Raw genomic sequence first — 16,250 nt, 5'->3', positions numbered from 1 at the left:
TAACCCATTTAGTTCAAATTTTAATCAGGTAAGAGAGCCTTTGATGAATTCTAGTAGTTAAAAGAAGTTTGGTCTTCATAATCAGATATTCGCCAGATAAAACGCATATCAACAAAGTAGGTCACAACCAAATAAAATAGTCAAGTGACGTAATTGAAAAAAAAAAAGGTCAACAAGTGTTACACCTTACTTAGCGTTTTATTTCAGATCGGAGTATGTTTTCTGGACGATAAGTAAGTATTGAAATGAAGACAATAAGAATTTTTAAAAAACAAATAGAGCACGTGGAAAAGAAAAAGAAGTTAACTTATTCCTTGACAGCTGGATTTACTTGGGAAATTAAGACAGCAAATCAGTGGTGGCAGCCATAGCCTTGGCTTGTGCTCTAACACGTTTTTCGTACTCCATTCGATTTTGACTGGAGAAATAATCAAATGAAATATTACAATCCAAACTTTCAAGTTGTCTACTGGTGTAAAAATCATTACCAGTAGATAGTATAAGCTTCTGCCTGAGCCGGATCCTTAATATTGGGGTCATTTAGGAGATCTTGAATTCCAAGCAAAATCTGTTTGATGGTAATTGCAGGTCTCCAGTCCTTTTCTTCATCCAACAATGATAGACAAACTGTGCCTGGATATTAAATGCCAAAAGGTTAGCTAAAACAAAACACTCAAATAGCCATTTGATTCAACCTGATGGATAGACGTTTGGATGGAAAAGTGGGGGCTCAAATTTGCATTTTGGAGGAGAAGAGGGGTAGTCATCTTTAAAAATCATACGGATTTTGTACAATCCATTTTCCCAGGGAGTCTGTAAATGTATGCACAAGTTACACTTAATATTGTTACTTCAAACAACAGTGAATTTGGTAAGTATATCTGACACCAATGTGAAGTAAGATCTTTAAGTGTAAAACTCATTACCGATTTCTTGCCTGGAATAGCACATTCCCAGTTCATCAAATTGAGGGTTCCATCAGGATTCTTTGTGGGCCTGGCAACAAAACCCTAAAGGCAACGCAAAGATACACAAATCAAACACACACAACCCAACAACTATCGTTTGGCAAACCAGCAACTTACAAAGGGATGGTCTTTCCTCCAGCCTTTACGTTCCTCAGAAAGTCGAGCAATAGCAATACCGGACATTATTGGTCACTAGAGAATAAAAATTTCAGTGTGATGTAATAAGAAAGTGTGAATATGACTGAAGAAAGCAAGATGCAACAGCTCTTAAATAAATAATAGTTACCTTTTTTCAACGGCTGCCAAATAATTTAGCTGTGTAGTTTCGTACAATTATTGCCAGGGTTGCCTTAAGGTAATTCGAATAATTACAAATCAATTTAAAATTTAATTTGGGGATTTAAACGAATAAATGATGAAACATTTGCATGTAAAATATGGATTTCAATGAAATCAAACCATTTTGGCTGTAGCATGCATAAGCATTTTTAGTTTTAGTTTTCATCAACTAAAATTAAAAATGAACTGGCTATGCTGCCACTGCCTATGAAAGATGGCGCCCAGATGGTTCAAAAAACAACAGAGCAGTGAGTCACACAGGCATGCATCTTAAGTTCTTGTATTTTGTTTAAATTCCAAATTGAAAAATCAAGTGTTAAAAAAAATCATTGATATCTTCCATCTCATGTAGCTTTGATCGTTCAACATTCGAGACAAGCCAAGCGTCGTTTACGTAATGCTTCCAGAATATTCGAACACGTGAATCAACTAGTGACAAACCACAAAGGTATCACACGAAGACAAAACGAAAAAAGGTGCAAACAACCATGTCTCGAATGAATTAAGAATGATATAATCTCTAATCCTAAAGCCTCAGTTCAGTTTAACTTTGTGGATGGGGAAACTACAAAATTGATATAGAATGTTCAGAAAGGTATGAAAACATCAGTTAATTTGTCATATTAGGTCACAAACTCTAAATTTATTAAATGAAGATCTGTTATTCCCTATTATGGTTGTTTCAGCTAGGTACTTCTCGCATAGAAGGGTTGAATGTGTTAGTGCCAAAGTGGAAGGGAATGAAACATACTTGGGTATCTCAAAGCGGAAAATATCCTGTTAAATACTCATTAGATATGATGTATTGGTGATTTCACAAAACAATAGTGCTTGAATCACTATTTTGTATAGTTCAAAGATTATTACATGTGCCAGTTTTTAAACTAATTTCTTGCTTGGAAACGTAGTGTGCTATGTAATATTGTTGTGAGTCTGTCTTTATTTTTACCATTGCACTGAATAACAAATGACTCCTGAAGGGCTCAGGAAGATGCTTCTGAGAAAGTTAACTGTCAAGTAATAGAATAATGTCCATATCTAAAAAAATCTTTTGAATATAACTCCTCGTCAGTATTGGCTGTTACAGAGAAATGTCAATCATATTATAGAGCATAATTGTAAATGTTTTATTTCAGATTACTAACTATAATTTTATTATTAGGCGTAACCAATGAGTACTGGGGAATCGCGTCTTGAAAGCTTCGTGTTCCCTTCACATATTCGCACGTTTGAATGCAAATATATGGCGTTGCATGAAAGGAGATTACTGTCACCAAAGTGAGCAGGTATGTGGAAAGTAAATTTCTTTATGATAATGATATTTTATCAATAAATTAAAGATCAAAATGTTGATTTAAAATGAGCTGATAATAAAAAATTGAAATGTAAATTTTGTGACAAACGTTTATATTCCTGTAGCCAATGTAACAGACATCTAAGATTGGGATTTCAGACTACAGAAAGGACGACCAACAACAAACATCAATCGTTGTAGCCAGTGCGGTAGCAAGAATGAGGGATAGATAATTAGACAACATTAACAGAATAAGTAACGGATTATTCTGCTGTAAGACGTATGCCAGTGACTCATCCCACAATGCAGCTTTATTGATTTAATCCTTGGATTGCATGTACTTGATCAAATCGACGACACGGCACGAATAACCAAATTCGTTGTCGTACCATGAAATCAGCTTGACGAAAGTTTTGTTGAGAGCAATGCCTGCAGCAGCATCGAAGATGGAAGAGTGGTTGTCACCAATGAAGTCTGTGGAGACGACCTACAAAAAATCTCACGTTATCAATCAACTTTAATGTAAAATGTTTCTAATGATGTTACCTCCTCATCGCAGTAGCCCAAAATACCCTTCATCGGGCCTTCAGCTGCTGCTTTAACGACAGCCTTGATTTCGTCGTAGCTGGCTTCCTTGGACAGGCGGCAGGTCAGATCAACAACGGAGACATCGTGGACGGGTACGCGGAAAGCCATACCGGTCAATTTTCCGTTCAGTTCAGGAATGACTTTACCTACGGCCTTGGCAGCACCAGTAGAGGCAGGAATAATGTTCTGGGCAGCACCACGGCCATCACGCCACAACTGCAATGATCGAATATTCAAAAGGTTAGTATGTGATCATTTTTTTTTTCTCCAAAAGTATTTTACCTTTCCAGAAGGTCCATCGACGGTTTTCTGGGTTGCAGTGATGGCATGGACAGTGGTCATCAAGCCTTCAATGATACCAAAGTTGTCATTGATAACTTTAGCCAGAGGAGCCAGGCAGTTGGTGGTGCAAGAAGCATTGGAAACAATCTTCATGGAAGGATCATATGCTTCAAGGTTGACTCCAACAACAAACATGGGGGCATCAGCAGATGGGGCAGAGATGATAACTTTCTTTGCTCCTCCATCAATGTGAGCCTGGGCCTTGTCCAAAGTGGTGAAAACACCAGTGGATTCAACAACATATTCAGCTCCAGAAGCTCCCCATGGAATGTTCTTGGGGTCACGCTCGCTGAAGACCTGAATGTGATGTCCATTGACAACAAGCTTGCCACCTTCTTCCTTCACTTCTCCCTTGAAGCGGCCATGGGTAGAGTCATACTTGAACATGTACACCATGTAGTCAAGAGTAATGAAGGGATCATTGACAGCAACAACCTAAAATCCCAAAATGTCAGAATGAGTGAAATCATTAATATTTTAATTAATTATGTTTTACCGTAGCTCCCTTTTCGATGCAAGCGCGAAGCACCAAGCGGCCGATACGACCGAATCCGTTAATACCGATTTTCGACATCTTTAGGTGAAGTTGAGGAGGTGATAACTGCTCAAGGTAACAAAAAATTAAATTAAAAACTCCATTTGCCTAATTTAAACGTTAAATTTAGCATAGCAACAGTAAAACTATTGATTTGTCAAAAACAGCTGTTCTCAGCAGATGACGCAAAACCACATTTTACCGGATTTAAACATTAACATTTGGTCTTGTGTAGTTTTATATATATACTTTGACTAGTAGAAAGTATAAAATCAGTAAAGGTTAAGTTGAAGGAGTCTTTGGATCTAAAAATAGGCAGGACAAGATCAATACATCTCCACTGTAGAAAATACTGTATAGTGTTTTGGGGAGAGGTAGAAGCCCTTGTATTGACCTTCAAGCGTCCCGCCCGTCGACGTGACACGCACACCGGAATTTTCCGTAAAATCGACAATTTCGTCGAACAAATTTAGAATAGTTTTCAGCTAACAGATAATTTATTTATAGTTGCTTTCGAATGTTCTAGAGTGCTGGAAATTTTTATAGCCGCCATTTTCCCTAACCATGAAAGTTTGGTGCGTGAATATATCATGCACGACGAGCAAAACACACGATGGTAATATAAAAGCTAACTTAGCGTAACAATTGGAAAATTTAGTATACTATCAATCTGAATCAATTAAAAGTTATAAAAATTGGAACTAAAGATTTCTTTGTCGTTTTAAAACTAGTTAATGTCTAGTACTTAATACTCTAATAGTCTAACATGAATTCCAATTACTATTAGCGAGTGCCATGAATTTCTAAGATACTTTCAAGTAAAAAAATTACTCTTAAATGAGACTCGGAGACTCACCTTGTTGTTAGGATTGCGTACAGGGCACGTCTGTGATATCGAACCGGCGTTTCGAGTCCTCAATACCTCGGCGGGATTGCCTAGCCAAAGTCGAAGCGAACTCTAGTTTAGGTAGTTAGCGCTGCAAAGAAAGACGAGCGCTGCTTTTATTTTGGCTCGAGCCGACAAGGGCAAATGCTGGTTTCTGAAGGGCATTCACGTGATCTACTACTGAACTCTTTTGCCAACCCTCTACCCCACGCGAATCAATAATGCGCTCCCGCCATTAAATGTATTGAGCCAGCGTTTGAACCATGGTTTGAAATATGGAAAGCAATATTTTTGTATTGTAGATTCTTTACGTTGATTTATTCCTGATTGATCAAATTTTCACGTTATTATGTCTTACAACCCGATGCTGAAATGGTTCATCGTCGGTGTAATTAGAGAAGATGTTAGAAATATCAAGTATGGTAGGGTGTAAAATTTGTTATCATGAAACACAGAGCTATTGTTTGTTTTTTTTCATACCCACAATTTTAAAAAGTGTCTTGCTCTTTATTTAGATGGCCTTTTATCGACCTTTATGACTTTGAAAGTCATCTTCACCTTCAAATGTGTACGGCCATGGTTACCATCACGTAAAAAATGAATAACGGGATGACGGTCACTTAGTGATCGGTGATCCATAGCTATATTCCTAAAAATCATGCTTAATTAAAGGAGGAAATCATGTTACAGTTGGATACATCTTGATTTCTAATTTCATATATTTAGTCGAGTAAAAATCTGTTTTGTTTCCACTTTCCAGAGCCTGTTTGTTATCGTCTTACGTCAGCTGATTTGGCAGCTCACCATCTGGTAGAGCGACTGTAATTTTTAGGAAAAAAAAATCGTCTAGTTTCTGTTTGTCCAGTTTCAAAACCCGAGGTAACTATTTAGTATTTACCGAAAAATTCATTTGGTTAAAATGGACTTTGTCTCGTGAAATAGTTATCGTAGCTGCTGCTAAGCTTGCTTACAATGCAGCTAAAACGTATATTCGTATTGATATGCACGTACGATGGCGTCTGCTCATCTCTCCAGATTTGTAGATTTCGGTCGGAAAATTATTTGTGTTGGTCGTAATTACAGGTATTTATATATAAATTATAGTAAGTTTAATGAAGTAATAACAGTTGAATATTTATATTTCAGTGAACATGCTATTGAATTAGGAAATGCAATACCTGAAAGGCCACTTCTATTTTTAAAACCCACTTCTTCCTATGTTGAAGAAGGAAGCCCAATAAAGATACCTGCAGGTTGCTCATCTCTTCATCATGAAATTGAACTGGGTGTGGTTATCAAATCCAAATGCTCAAAAGTCAAACCTGAAGATGTCATGATCCATGTTGGAGGATTTTGTTTGGCACTGGATATGACTGCAAGAGACTTCCAAGATGAAGCAAAGAAAAAGGGCCATCCTTGGACACTTGCAAAAGGATTTGATACTTCATGCCCTGTAAGCGCCTTTATTCCAAGTGAGAAAATTATGGATCCTCATAACATAGAACTGTGGTGCTCAGTTAATGGAGTTGCCAGACAACGGGGTTCAACGAAAGACATGATCTTTAATGTCCCTACATTACTTAGTTACATTTCCACTTATTTCACATTGGAACCCGGTGATGTGGTCCTTACAGGTACTCCTTCTCTCCTCGTTAACTCTAAACAACAACAACTAAACAACTCTCCTCGTTAACAGGTACTCCTTCTGGTGTGGGTCCAGTCAAAGTTGGGGATGTAATAGAGGGTGGAATCACTAATGTTTTGACCATGAAATTTATGGTAGAAAAATAATAAGTTAACACTTAATAAGTTTGCATTTGAATGTTAGAAAATGATTCAGAAGACAGTTGCATAATTTCTTTAACATCAATAGTTGTGTATGGATTTTCATTCAATAAAATTAAGAAAATCTAAATAATTTTTCTTCCCAAACCAAACTTTTATTGTTTAATACGCCATTTTGAAGGTGGGACTCGAAGACTTCGCAGATGATTCTCAACTGTCAAGACAACAAGCTGTCAAAATTTTTTTAGAAATGAAGTTGTCTGGCTTCGCTACTGTCGAATTCCCGTGGGCAGTAGGGGCATTTTAACCTAGCAACGGATTGGCCAGTGCGGATAGCTCTAAGAACACTTCAGAGAAGTTGTGTTAATTTTATCGGTAAGTGAAAGACTACAATTAATATCTCACTTGTTTCCGGAACTGAGTTTGTTCAAAGCATCACGCGAAATAACATGACCACATACCAGTCGCATGGGTGGGTTCGAATCAGAACCCTGTTGTCGCAGAATTGGACAAGCAAATATCGAATGGTAACGATATTCACGCCCAGCATCAATTTCAATCTATAAACAAATTATAGATTAAATAAAAAATTTGCTGGCTTATATAGTGTGTAACTTTACTGGAAGTTCATCTTTAGCGTTCCACATTCCTGCAACCTGCCTTTGGGCCATCACTTGTTTAATATTCAGCAATGCCGGTAATGATATAGATCCCACGTTAACGCTGCAAAGAGAAAAGGTGATTCAGACAGAAAAATTTACAACTTATTTTTAAAGCTTACCAAACCGACAAGGGACTTTCGACACTGAATCCAAGAAGAGCACAGGCGTCCTTTACAAAAACCTCACAGATTTCAGTCCAAAGGATAGGGTCAAACAGCTTTTTATAGGGAGAGTTGTGAACTCCATAAGGAATAAAGGCCAAAACTCCCATTAGGTTCTGAATATCTGGAAATTCAATCAAATATGAAACATGTAGTTGTAATCAAATTTAACAATTAAGTTGACTAACCAGTTTCGTGCTGATGAACGAAAGGCGGAAAATGTCTTCGCACATAAGCAAGTGCTTCTCCTTGCTTTCCGGGCCCTTCAGACACAAGTTGAAGAAATTGCAGTCTGTGTAGTTTAAATTCAAGACTACTATTCTGTTCCATTAGTTGCTCTCGATGGGTTTGCGCCCATTCTAAAGCAGCATCGAGATTCCTATGTCGCAGTTTTTCCAAAATTTCATTAAGTAATATGAATGGTTGTTTACTGTTCTCATGAATTTCCAGGCCAGACTCCTAACAGAATTTTTATAGTTAAAATATCTGAGTTCTTAAGAAGATTAAAAATTCTTACTTTGGCTAATTCCTCCCCTATTTCCAAGAAACCATGTCTATACATGTGTTGACAAATCACTTGATTAAGTAATTTTTCCTTATCGGCTCCTGAGAATACTCTATCAAAACTTGTAGAAGCATAATCTTGAGTGAAATTCTTTCAAGAAATGGGCATTAATATTTTTAATAAAGAGGGATTAAGCTGAAGATACAAGATACATACTCTGTCAATGGTTTTTCCAACTTTTGAAACAGAACTATGGAGATCTCTGTGTTCACTGGCCAATCGAGAAACTGTCTCCTTAACTTTTGCTATTGCAAGATGGATGATGAACAACTGACGTTCGTTAAACTCAGTGTCTGCTTGGGCTATGATTTAAAAAATGTACATAAATACTGTAGAAAACAACACCAAAACATGTCAAGCAGCTAGGGATTTACGAATTTGCAGTACCTTGTTCCAATTCTGGTTTAATTGACGACAGAAACTCGATAGTCTCCTCAATGTTTTTTGAACCATTCTCCCGAATACTAGCAAATTTACTTAGAATCTTATCAATTTCTTTCTCGACAGCAACACAAGCCTCCATTCTCGTCTTTGTGTTTTCACGTCGTGATATGGAGGCGGAGCAAAACTGTTTATATACTGAGACGCATAATGCGTATCTCGGTAAAAATACTGTTTAGCAGGCACCTTTACACCCCAGCCTCTACCGTGCTCTGTGTGACTGTCTGTCCCATATGTTTGAGAGAAAATCGGTCGGATTTGTTTCGTTTTACTCTGTCATAAAATATTTTCTAACAAAATGCCGCGTGGTAAGTAGAAATAATTTATTTTTAAATTGAAAAGAAAAAAAAGAATGTTTTGAATTACTTACTCATGATGTCATGTTGGTTAACATCAGGTGGAAAAGTAAATAAGAAAGGTAGAGCAAGACATTTCACTAGCCCAGAAGAACTAGAGAGGCAAAGAAAAGAAGATCAACGTAATTGGAGGGTAATTTTATTTTTACTCTCTGTTTTCTAAATACAAAATGAAGTTGTCATTACATTTTAGTTTAAAGGAATTATTAGGTTTTAAAAATTTGTTTCATAGAATATATTTTAGAGCTCCCATGCCTATCGTTGATAGTAAAAGATTTTCTCATCAATTTGAGAACTAAAATCGTTTTTTTTCTCTAGCATGTGTTAATTTTCTGTTAATTTTTGTATTTAGGCTAAACAAGAGGAAGCTTCAGATTCTGATTCCAATGAGAGTAAATCAGAAAAATCTGGCTCTGGTTCTGGCTCTGAATCGGAGGAAGAAGCAGTGAATGGAAAAGGTCCCACACCAGCTGTAGATATTGAAAACCCAAATCATGTGGTAAAGCAAGCCAAGAAAGTTGGAGATTTGGATGTCAATGATGCAACAAAACCTGAGCTTTCAAGACGTGAGCGTGAAGAAATAGATAAACAGAAAGCTCGAGAACACTATCAAAAGCTTCACGCTCAGGGTAAGACTGACGAGGCCCGTGCAGATTTAGCTAGATTAGCAATTATCCGACAGCAACGTGAAGAAGCTGCTAAGAAACGCGATGACGAAAAGAAAAGTAAGCAAAAATATTGTTTGTAATCATCATTCATAAATCGAAAATAAAATACATCTTTATTGATTTACAGTGAAAGAAGCTGTTGCGGCTGCAAAGACCGCAAGTATTCAAAAGGCAATAGGAAAACGAACATGAAAAACAAATCGTGACTTAAAAATATTGTATCACTTCACTCACAGTTCCAATTGTGGTTCACTTTTTTCTTGTCATATTTCCATGTGCTCTGATCTTCCATTTGATAGCTTTGCCAGGCTATTGATTAAAGAGAAGAAGAGGAGAGGAAGGGACCTATTTTGCTTCCTGAATAAAAGAGCAGAAGGAACTAAACATTGAATATGTTCCATGTTATAATTAGTTGATATTAACAGCATGCAAATAGGCATACAAACTAATGACTTTCCTTGATTTAGTCAGAGCTTATATTTTGCCTTATGTTTTCATCTTAAAGAAAACAATTTGTTAAATATTGATCGAGTGTAGTGTTGATCACTCATTCATACTGAATAACTTTGCTGAATCACTTAAGTTGAACTGTAGGATAGTGTTAAAATTGCAACTCAGGAACTATGACTTTAACCCAACACATGTCATAGCTAAGGAGGAAAACAGAAAGGTTGGAATAGTTGTAAGGTAGAAGATGCCATTTCATTTGAATACATTAGTTTTTGTCTGCAGGTCAACTGGCGTTATCCGCCTAAATTCCAAAGAATCTTCGAATCTAAATGCTATCGATACTAAATGGTACATATGGAAGACACGTTGGTTAGGCTACAAAACCATCCGTTAACAATTTCCAGCAGCAGTGTCCTTGATGGGTAAAAAATCTGAGTTTTAGTTAACATAATCGTTTTACAATTCAACCAACACAAGCCAGTCATTTGGTTACAATATCTAGCTGATTGTGCTAAAAAATAAGTCTAAATTTCTATTTATGTTGAAGGCTACACCATATTATGCGAGATATCAAATTTAATTCCCGCATCTCGAGAAGTGTGTTGTACATTTAGACATTTACTCCTCTTATTCGCAAATCGCAATTCACATTTAAAATTCGAACAAATACTTTTAGCCGAGTTTCATGCGTCCACTAGGTGGCACTCGTGGCCCGAATAGCAGACAATTTTTTGTAAAGGAAGTAAGGAACAAAAAAGGGGGACTTATTTAAAAAAAAAATCAACCAAAGGTCTGCAGTAACACCTAAAATAAAAAACAAAACAAAAAAACACACAATCACGCATGTCGGATGTTACGTTATTGCTTCTGTGTTTGTACTTCTTTTTTTTTTTTTTTTTCAGTCGATTTTCATGGTGCAAATTTAGCCACGGTTTGATTTTGAAAAGTGATGAGGTATTTCCACGAAAAAAATGTGATGAGAACAGGAAATCTGAGTTGGTTGTAATGTACTTTTAAGAGAAATCAAATAGGTTGGTATATTGCTTACATTTTAGTCTACGTATGAGTGCTTAAGAGAAGTAAGTCGTACACTCGTACGTTACTTTAGAATGTTTAAGATGAAATTTAGGTATATTTTCAACATGTTCAAACTGATGCTGATGCAGTGTTTATTTATCATTTTTCAATTACCATTTTAGAGTTCAAACTGCAGACGGGCCGGCCAGTTTGCATGTCCTTCACGCTTGAAGGTCACGGTGAACATTACGTGTAAAACTGTTAATGCGGTGGTGTAGAGGTTGGGTGAGAAAGGTACGTGTTTCATCATTATCAAACAGGTACAATACCCGCAAGGCTCAGCCATTTGGTATTCATTTTGATATTTGTTTTTGTAGACCCATCCCCTGCAAAAGGAAAGGCCATTTGGACGCTCGAAGGTCACGGAGATCATTACGTAAAACGTGCCATGCAGTGGTGTAGAGGTTGGGTGAGAACGACACGTGTTCATAACCATTTGGTATTCATTTTGATATTTGTTTTTGTAGACCCATCCCCAGCAACGCCAACCTAAAGAAGGAAAGCCCAGTTTGCATTTCTTTCATGCTCGAAGGTCACGGAGATCATTACGTGAAACGTGTCATGCAGTGGCGTAGAGGTTGGGTGATAACGGGGCGTGTTTCATAATTTTCAAGCAGGTACAATAGCCGCAAGGCTTGAGAGGTGAGGGTGACAAAAAAATCGTATAAAAAGGAGAGAGAAAAGGCGAAGGTAAATCAGTCGAGGGAGCATCTCCGACACGGCAACAACTGCAGCGCACTCTCTGTCACCACCTGCCTTCTTCACCTTATTGCCAGTTCGCATCCATGGGTAAATATTCTGTCTTTTCTATTAATGTCAATTATTTTCTGTTTGTTAATATGCAAAATATTATTGAACATTATTGTTTGAATTTGTTTACTGTCTAGTTAATAAGGCGTCGTATGCTGTCGGGTATTGTATCGTTGATGGCTGGGTCGACCACTGGTGTACCGATGTCTCCTGGGTATGGCGGATACCAAACCGCAACGCCACCGCCTTACTACCCAAAAGCAACTTACGCAACGACCAGTTACTGCACCGGGGTCTACAAGTACTACACTACTAAGGCACCGGAGTTTTATACCACAACTTCCTCTGACCCGAGTTACTACACCAAGGCGACGGAGCAGGACTACGCATGCTGCCCCATCCTACTACGCCGAGGCTCCCAAGTATTACTCTGTTCTCAGCTACTTATTGCACCGACTTTCCTAAATACTACTCTGTTCCCAGCTGCTACACCGAGGCTCCCGCTGATTTCTCCACCAAGACGGTTGAGTACTACACCGAAGCGGCAAAGTACTTCTCTGCCCCGATCTACGAAACCACAACTGAGGCGGCCAAGTATTACGCAGTCCCGACTTACTACACAGAAGCTGCTCTTTCGTAGTACGTTGAACCGAAATACTACACTGATGCTCCAGTTCACTACAATACGACCTACGCTACACCGCAGCCCCCAAGTACTACACCGAAGAAGCCGCCTACAACAACACATGCTGCCTAGTTTACTACACCGAGGCTCCCAAGTACTACACCACTAAGGCACCGGAATTCTACACGTCAATGTATGCTCCCCTACCTACTACACCGAGGCCCTGCATTACTACAACACTGAAGCGCTCAAGTACTAACTACAACCTACGCTGCCCCGTGCTACTACACCTACGTCCCGAAGTATTACTATGCGTAAGAGGAGTCGTCAAGAAAAAAAAGGAGTCGTACCCGAACTGCAGTGACCTATCTGTCACCAACTGCATTCCTCATCGTGTAACCGATTCGCAATTATGGGTAAATATTTTTATTTTTATATTGAGACTTGGAGATTTGGAGTTTTCTATTAATGTTTATTATTTTCTGTTTGTTAATGTGCAAATTATTATTGAACATTATTGTTTGAATTTGTTTACTGTCTAGTTAATAAGGCGTCGAATGCTGTTGGGTGTTGTATTGTTGATGGCTGGGTCGACCACTGGTGTACCGATGTCTCCTGGGTATGGCGGATAAGAAATCGCAACGCCACCGCCTTACTACTCAACTTACGCAACGACCAGTTCCTGCACCGATGTCTTCAAGTACTACACCACCAAAGCACCGGAGTTTTATACCACAACTTACTCTGCCCCGAGTTACTACACCAAGGCGACGGAGCAGGACTACGCATGCTGCCCCATCCTACTACACCGAGGCTCCCAAGTATTACTCTGTTCTCAGCTACTTATTGCACCGATTTTCCTAAATACTACTCTGTTCCCAGATGCTATACCGAGGTTCCCGCTAATTACTCCACCGAAGCGGCCAAGTACTTCTCTGCCCCAATCTACACAACCACAACTGAGGCGGCCAAGTATTACGCTGTCCCGACTTGCTACACAAATGCTGCTCTTTCGTGCTACATTGAACAGAAATACTACACTGATGCTCCAGTCTACTACACCACGGCAGCCCTCAAGTACTACACCGAAGAAGCCGCCTATTACACAACGTACGCTGCCTAGTTTACTACATCGAGGAATTTAAGTATTACCCTGCTAACTACTACCAAACTGAGGTTCATATTTATTGCAATTCTCCCGATTATGTCACCACTACTTACGCTGCTCCGACTTATACACCGAAGTTCTGAAGTATTTCTCTGGATGTGTTGAAAATTAGTGAAATACAAGATTGATTGATAAATCACAAGTGCATCTCTCTATTTTCTCCTTATGTACATTTCCTGCTGCTGATAATTGCATGAAGTGAGAAAATATTTCTGAGTGCTATGTTAACTTACACAAATAATTGATCTTGCCAAATACACTGATAAAAATTCAAACTCTTATTTTTACATTTCCTTTTTATAAATTCTTTCTATCATTAAAATTCAAAGTCCAACGAACTATTTTATTAAAAATTTAAAGTCCACCACCTATTATTTCTGCTAAGTCCAGACTTTTGTTTTTGAAAAAAAATTTTAAAAAATTCCCCTTACACGAAATTTTAAAAAATTTTATCGCGAAAAAGATTGATAAGAATATTTTATTGCATACAAAATTTATTTTTATAACATTTTACATACATTATATACATTTTTCCTGTGGCCCCCAGGGGGGGGGACCTGTCGCTTTCTCTACCGTGATAATAACATGATGCAAGTTATATGCAAGTTATTATTTGTTTGGCGCAGAAAGCATGTTTAATCTAGCAGTTCTCGACTGTGTCAAACCTGATATTGATCAGGTTGCCTCAGTTGTATACTGCATGATTGAATGAAAACTCAAAAGACAACAGATCAAACTTTTTGTCAGCAAAGTCAGCAACACAAAATAGAATGTCGCAACAAGTTGCAGCAAAGTCAGCAACACAAAATGCAGAGCAATTTCATGGCACGGATGAAAATGACAACACAAAAATTTTTAAGTCAGGAACCCAGATGGAACAGCTCAGCTACAACAGCACAGCAACTTCTGGATTACACTGCAACCGCATGCTGCATACAACGGTTCAATCTGTCTTCATCACACCTTTCACCATTTGGCTGCAACAAGGTAACCACCAGCGTTAAAGAAGTGTTTGTTATACCTGTTTAAGAAAAGAAAATTATTTATGAGAACACAACTGTGTACAGATGCATACTCATTATAACAAAAGAATACAAAGAGTAACAGAAAACTACGCAGTCCAACAGAATAACTTTGATACCTGATCGGTACAGGTAGCAAGCATGCAAGAGGAAAACCTTTCACCGGCTGGCAGCAACAAGTCCATGTGCACAATGGACTGCAAAATGAAGAAGCGCAGACTTCACCATGCTGTTAATAGAAAAATATAAACTCAGTTACTATCAGAAACAAACCATCAAATAACTAAATGTGTAACTTAAAGAGTCAAAAAGATGATCAACATAATTACTTTCAGTGTTATGAAGTATTTCTGCATGTGATGAATCATACAGCTGCTACATGCAGCAAGACAAAAACATTTTGGGAAAATGAATGTACAGCAGTTTCAGGTCACATGATGAGATGGAATTGCCACCTGTAAATTCACCACACAAATAATTTACATTAAATAACTTAAAGAATCCAAGCAGGAATTACCTTTTATATGCTGAATAATGTCACAACAAATGACAAATAAGTATAGTAGTGTTACAAGTCCACAACAACCAACACATTTCAGGATAACACCAACACCACAGACTGCATGGAAGCAGCTCACCGGCTCACCACATCATTCAACAGCTGGTTGCAACCAAACCATGTTAGTCGGCACTGCAGAAGCGCAAACTTCACCTGGCTGTTTAACCTATTTGACAAATTTTAAATTACTTTAGATGAACAGAAATCTCTCGGGTGGTAGCAAAACCAAGACAGGAATAAAGTGAACTCTGTCAAACTATGTAGTCCCTCATAATATCAGAAATTTTACAAAGGGATCTAGAATTTCAATTAAAGTCTAAATAAAAACTATTTGAAGTAAACCAATGGATGGCAAAAAAACACAGGTCCACAGTCAACTTCACTCAAAATTTAACACTAAAGCAAAGGGATCTGCAATCTGGTCATCAAAATTTAATCTATAGCCTTCTAGTTGGAAAATGGAAAACAGATGAGACGAACAGCCGGTACACGAATGGACTACTCACGTTGCAATGGAGAATGAGGACATTTTGGCAGGAGTGCAGGACAGCAGTCAAGCCACACATGTGACCAGATGATTTGGCCAAGTGGAAACAGGCTAAATGAACTGTAAATCCACACATCAATGTTAAACATACAGAAAACTTAAACGATCAAAACAAGAATTACCTTTTTTATTTTCATCAAAATATTTGAGAATGAACAATCATCGACATCCTGTTCTGTCTTGCTCCATGTCTTGGCAAAAATGGCGGCGTCACTACCGTTTTCCGTATGGACACTTCACGTATCCGCCACCTGGTGGACACATTACTAATTTGACAGATGAAAATAATCAATAATCAAAGGCATCTAGCGTTAGAAAAAGAAAACGTTCAGGTAATATTTGACTGCGACTCGTAACCCACCTCACGTAATTATCACAAATCGTCCTTAATTTCTCTTTATGCAGTGCAATCCTTGTTCACTGTAACTGTTTTTTTCTTCCTCGCCGGTCGCAGCGTCTCTC

At 38.0% G+C, this 16,250-nt stretch overlaps 6 protein-coding genes and 3 long non-coding RNA genes across 17 annotated transcripts; 5 read left to right on the top strand and 4 right to left on the bottom strand.

The window, feature by feature from the left end:
* Positions 1-179: 179 nt before the first annotated feature.
* Positions 180-1,407, bottom strand: LOC124188832 (SUMO-conjugating enzyme UBC9-B). Of its 2 annotated transcripts, XM_046581720.1 has the most exons (6): positions 1,255-1,407; positions 1,086-1,160; positions 927-1,010; positions 696-813; positions 489-633; positions 180-418 (listed from the first exon to the last, which is right to left on the bottom strand). In XM_046581720.1, the coding sequence occupies exons 2-6, from the start codon at positions 1,149-1,151 to the stop codon at positions 340-342; spliced, it is 492 nt and encodes a 163-aa protein (XP_046437676.1). In that variant the 5' UTR covers positions 1,152-1,160; positions 1,255-1,407; the 3' UTR covers positions 180-339. The 2 variants fall into 2 exon arrangements, with proteins under 2 accessions (XP_046437676.1, XP_046437678.1); XM_046581722.1 differs by having other exon boundaries at positions 1,086-1,255.
* On the top strand, positions 1,382-2,834 carry LOC124188833. Of its 4 annotated transcripts, none has more exons than XR_006872497.1 (3): positions 1,398-1,587; positions 1,660-1,902; positions 1,994-2,195. It is a non-coding gene; the product is annotated as an uncharacterized LOC124188833 (long non-coding RNA). The 4 variants fall into 4 exon arrangements; XR_006872498.1 differs by adding an exon at positions 2,470-2,834 and having other exon boundaries at positions 1,575-1,902; positions 1,994-2,062; XR_006872495.1 differs by having other exon boundaries at positions 1,382-1,902; positions 1,994-2,834.
* Positions 2,694-5,053, bottom strand: LOC124188829 (glyceraldehyde-3-phosphate dehydrogenase 2-like). Its single transcript, XM_046581714.1, has 5 exons — positions 4,923-5,053; positions 4,028-4,132; positions 3,472-3,966; positions 3,148-3,405; positions 2,694-3,088 (listed from the first exon to the last, which is right to left on the bottom strand). The coding sequence occupies exons 2-5, from the start codon at positions 4,103-4,105 to the stop codon at positions 2,921-2,923; spliced, it is 999 nt and encodes a 332-aa protein (XP_046437670.1). The 5' UTR covers positions 4,106-4,132; positions 4,923-5,053; the 3' UTR covers positions 2,694-2,920.
* An 86-nt stretch (positions 5,054-5,139) lies between these two features.
* Positions 5,140-6,884, top strand: LOC124188830 (acylpyruvase FAHD1, mitochondrial-like). 4 transcript variants are annotated; one of them, XM_046581718.1, is made up of 6 exons: positions 5,186-5,369; positions 5,468-5,641; positions 5,713-5,831; positions 5,895-6,035; positions 6,099-6,586; positions 6,649-6,884. In XM_046581718.1, exons 4-6 carry the CDS (start codon positions 5,965-5,967, stop codon positions 6,741-6,743), a joined length of 654 nt encoding a protein of 217 aa, XP_046437674.1. In that variant the 5' UTR covers positions 5,186-5,369; positions 5,468-5,641; positions 5,713-5,831; positions 5,895-5,964; the 3' UTR covers positions 6,744-6,884. The 4 variants fall into 4 exon arrangements, with proteins under 4 accessions (XP_046437672.1, XP_046437674.1, XP_046437671.1 ...); XM_046581716.1 differs by having other exon boundaries at positions 5,140-5,374; positions 5,468-5,831; XM_046581715.1 differs by having other exon boundaries at positions 5,186-5,641.
* On the bottom strand, positions 6,805-8,704 carry LOC124188828 (E3 ubiquitin-protein ligase RMND5A-like). Of its 2 annotated transcripts, none has more exons than XM_046581713.1 (8): positions 8,513-8,704; positions 8,282-8,427; positions 8,078-8,215; positions 7,749-8,019; positions 7,519-7,684; positions 7,358-7,460; positions 7,143-7,297; positions 6,805-7,075 (listed from the first exon to the last, which is right to left on the bottom strand). In XM_046581713.1, exons 1-8 carry the CDS (start codon positions 8,646-8,648, stop codon positions 6,982-6,984), a joined length of 1,209 nt encoding a protein of 402 aa, XP_046437669.1. In that variant the 5' UTR covers positions 8,649-8,704; the 3' UTR covers positions 6,805-6,981. The 2 variants fall into 2 exon arrangements, with proteins under 2 accessions (XP_046437669.1, XP_046437667.1); XM_046581711.1 differs by having other exon boundaries at positions 6,805-7,084; positions 8,513-8,703.
* Positions 8,705-8,739: 35 nt separating this feature from the next.
* LOC124188831 (28 kDa heat- and acid-stable phosphoprotein-like) lies at positions 8,740-9,974 on the top strand. Its single transcript, XM_046581719.1, has 4 exons — positions 8,740-8,874; positions 8,964-9,055; positions 9,275-9,647; positions 9,718-9,974. The coding sequence occupies exons 1-4, from the start codon at positions 8,865-8,867 to the stop codon at positions 9,780-9,782; spliced, it is 540 nt and encodes a 179-aa protein (XP_046437675.1). The 5' UTR covers positions 8,740-8,864; the 3' UTR covers positions 9,783-9,974.
* Positions 9,975-12,922: 2,948 nt separating this feature from the next.
* Positions 12,923-13,935, top strand: LOC124188824. The gene is made up of 2 exons (XM_046581703.1): positions 12,923-13,313; positions 13,375-13,935. Exons 1-2 carry the CDS (start codon positions 13,114-13,116, stop codon positions 13,613-13,615), a joined length of 441 nt encoding a protein of 146 aa, XP_046437659.1. The 5' UTR covers positions 12,923-13,113; the 3' UTR covers positions 13,616-13,935.
* A 189-nt stretch (positions 13,936-14,124) lies between these two features.
* On the bottom strand, positions 14,125-16,031 carry LOC124203115. The gene is made up of 6 exons (XR_006878443.1): positions 15,911-16,031; positions 15,748-15,848; positions 15,200-15,407; positions 15,012-15,137; positions 14,802-14,911; positions 14,125-14,681 (listed from the first exon to the last, which is right to left on the bottom strand). It is a non-coding gene; the product is annotated as an uncharacterized LOC124203115 (long non-coding RNA).
* Positions 15,401-15,976, top strand: LOC124203123. The gene is made up of 2 exons (XR_006878447.1): positions 15,401-15,726; positions 15,760-15,976. It is a non-coding gene; the product is annotated as an uncharacterized LOC124203123 (long non-coding RNA).
* Positions 16,032-16,250: the final 219 nt, after the last annotated feature.

The sequence above is a fragment of the Daphnia pulex genome, chromosome 2, assembly GCF_021134715.1.
Source record: "Daphnia pulex isolate KAP4 chromosome 2, ASM2113471v1".
Lineage (NCBI taxonomy): Eukaryota > Metazoa > Arthropoda > Branchiopoda > Diplostraca > Daphniidae > Daphnia > Daphnia pulex.
This window is presented reverse-complemented; position numbering and strand designations above follow the sequence as displayed.

Bases quoted from the DNA above. Each gene is read 5' to 3' on its own strand.
- LOC124188832 (XM_046581720.1), bottom strand. From the start codon at position 1,151: ATGTCCGGTATTGCTATTGCTCGACTTTCTGAGGAACGTAAAGGCTGG. The intron at 814-926 runs GTAATGAGTTTT...ATACATTTACAG, and splicing joins CTATTCCAGGCAAGAAATCG to ACTCCCTGGGAAAATGGATT. The intron at 419-488 runs GTAATGATTTTT...TTATTTCTCCAG, and splicing joins GAAGCTTATACTATCTACTG to TCAAAATCGAATGGAGTACG.
- LOC124188829 (XM_046581714.1), bottom strand. From the start codon at position 4,105: ATGTCGAAAATCGGTATTAACGGATTCGGTCGTATCGGCCGCTTGGTG. The intron at 3,967-4,027 runs GTAAAACATAAT...TTGGGATTTTAG, and splicing joins GCATCGAAAAGGGAGCTACG to GTTGTTGCTGTCAATGATCC. The intron at 3,406-3,471 runs GTAAAATACTTT...CGATCATTGCAG, and splicing joins TCGATGGACCTTCTGGAAAG to TTGTGGCGTGATGGCCGTGG.
- LOC124188830 (XM_046581716.1), top strand. From the start codon at position 5,965: ATGGCGTCTGCTCATCTCTCCAGATTTGTAGATTTCGGTCGGAAAATT. The intron at 6,036-6,098 runs GTATTTATATAT...TTTATATTTCAG, and splicing joins TGTGTTGGTCGTAATTACAG to TGAACATGCTATTGAATTAG. The intron at 6,587-6,648 runs GTACTCCTTCTC...CCTCGTTAACAG, and splicing joins CGGTGATGTGGTCCTTACAG to GTACTCCTTCTGGTGTGGGT.
- LOC124188828 (XM_046581711.1), bottom strand. From the start codon at position 8,648: ATGGAGGCTTGTGTTGCTGTCGAGAAAGAAATTGATAAGATTCTAAGT. The intron at 7,685-7,748 runs GTTAGTCAACTT...TTGAATTTCCAG, and splicing joins CGTTCATCAGCACGAAACTG to ATATTCAGAACCTAATGGGA. The intron at 7,298-7,357 runs GTAAAGTTACAC...ATTTGTTTATAG, and splicing joins ACGCTAAAGATGAACTTCCA to ATTGAAATTGATGCTGGGCG.
- LOC124188831 (XM_046581719.1), top strand. The intron at 9,056-9,274 runs GTAATTTTATTT...TTTTGTATTTAG, and splicing joins AAGATCAACGTAATTGGAGG to GCTAAACAAGAGGAAGCTTC. The intron at 9,648-9,717 runs GTAAGCAAAAAT...ATTGATTTACAG, and splicing joins ACGCGATGACGAAAAGAAAA to TGAAAGAAGCTGTTGCGGCT.
- LOC124188824 (XM_046581703.1), top strand. From the start codon at position 13,114: ATGGCGGATAAGAAATCGCAACGCCACCGCCTTACTACTCAACTTACG. The intron at 13,314-13,374 runs GTATTACTCTGT...CTCTGTTCCCAG, and splicing joins TACTACACCGAGGCTCCCAA to ATGCTATACCGAGGTTCCCG.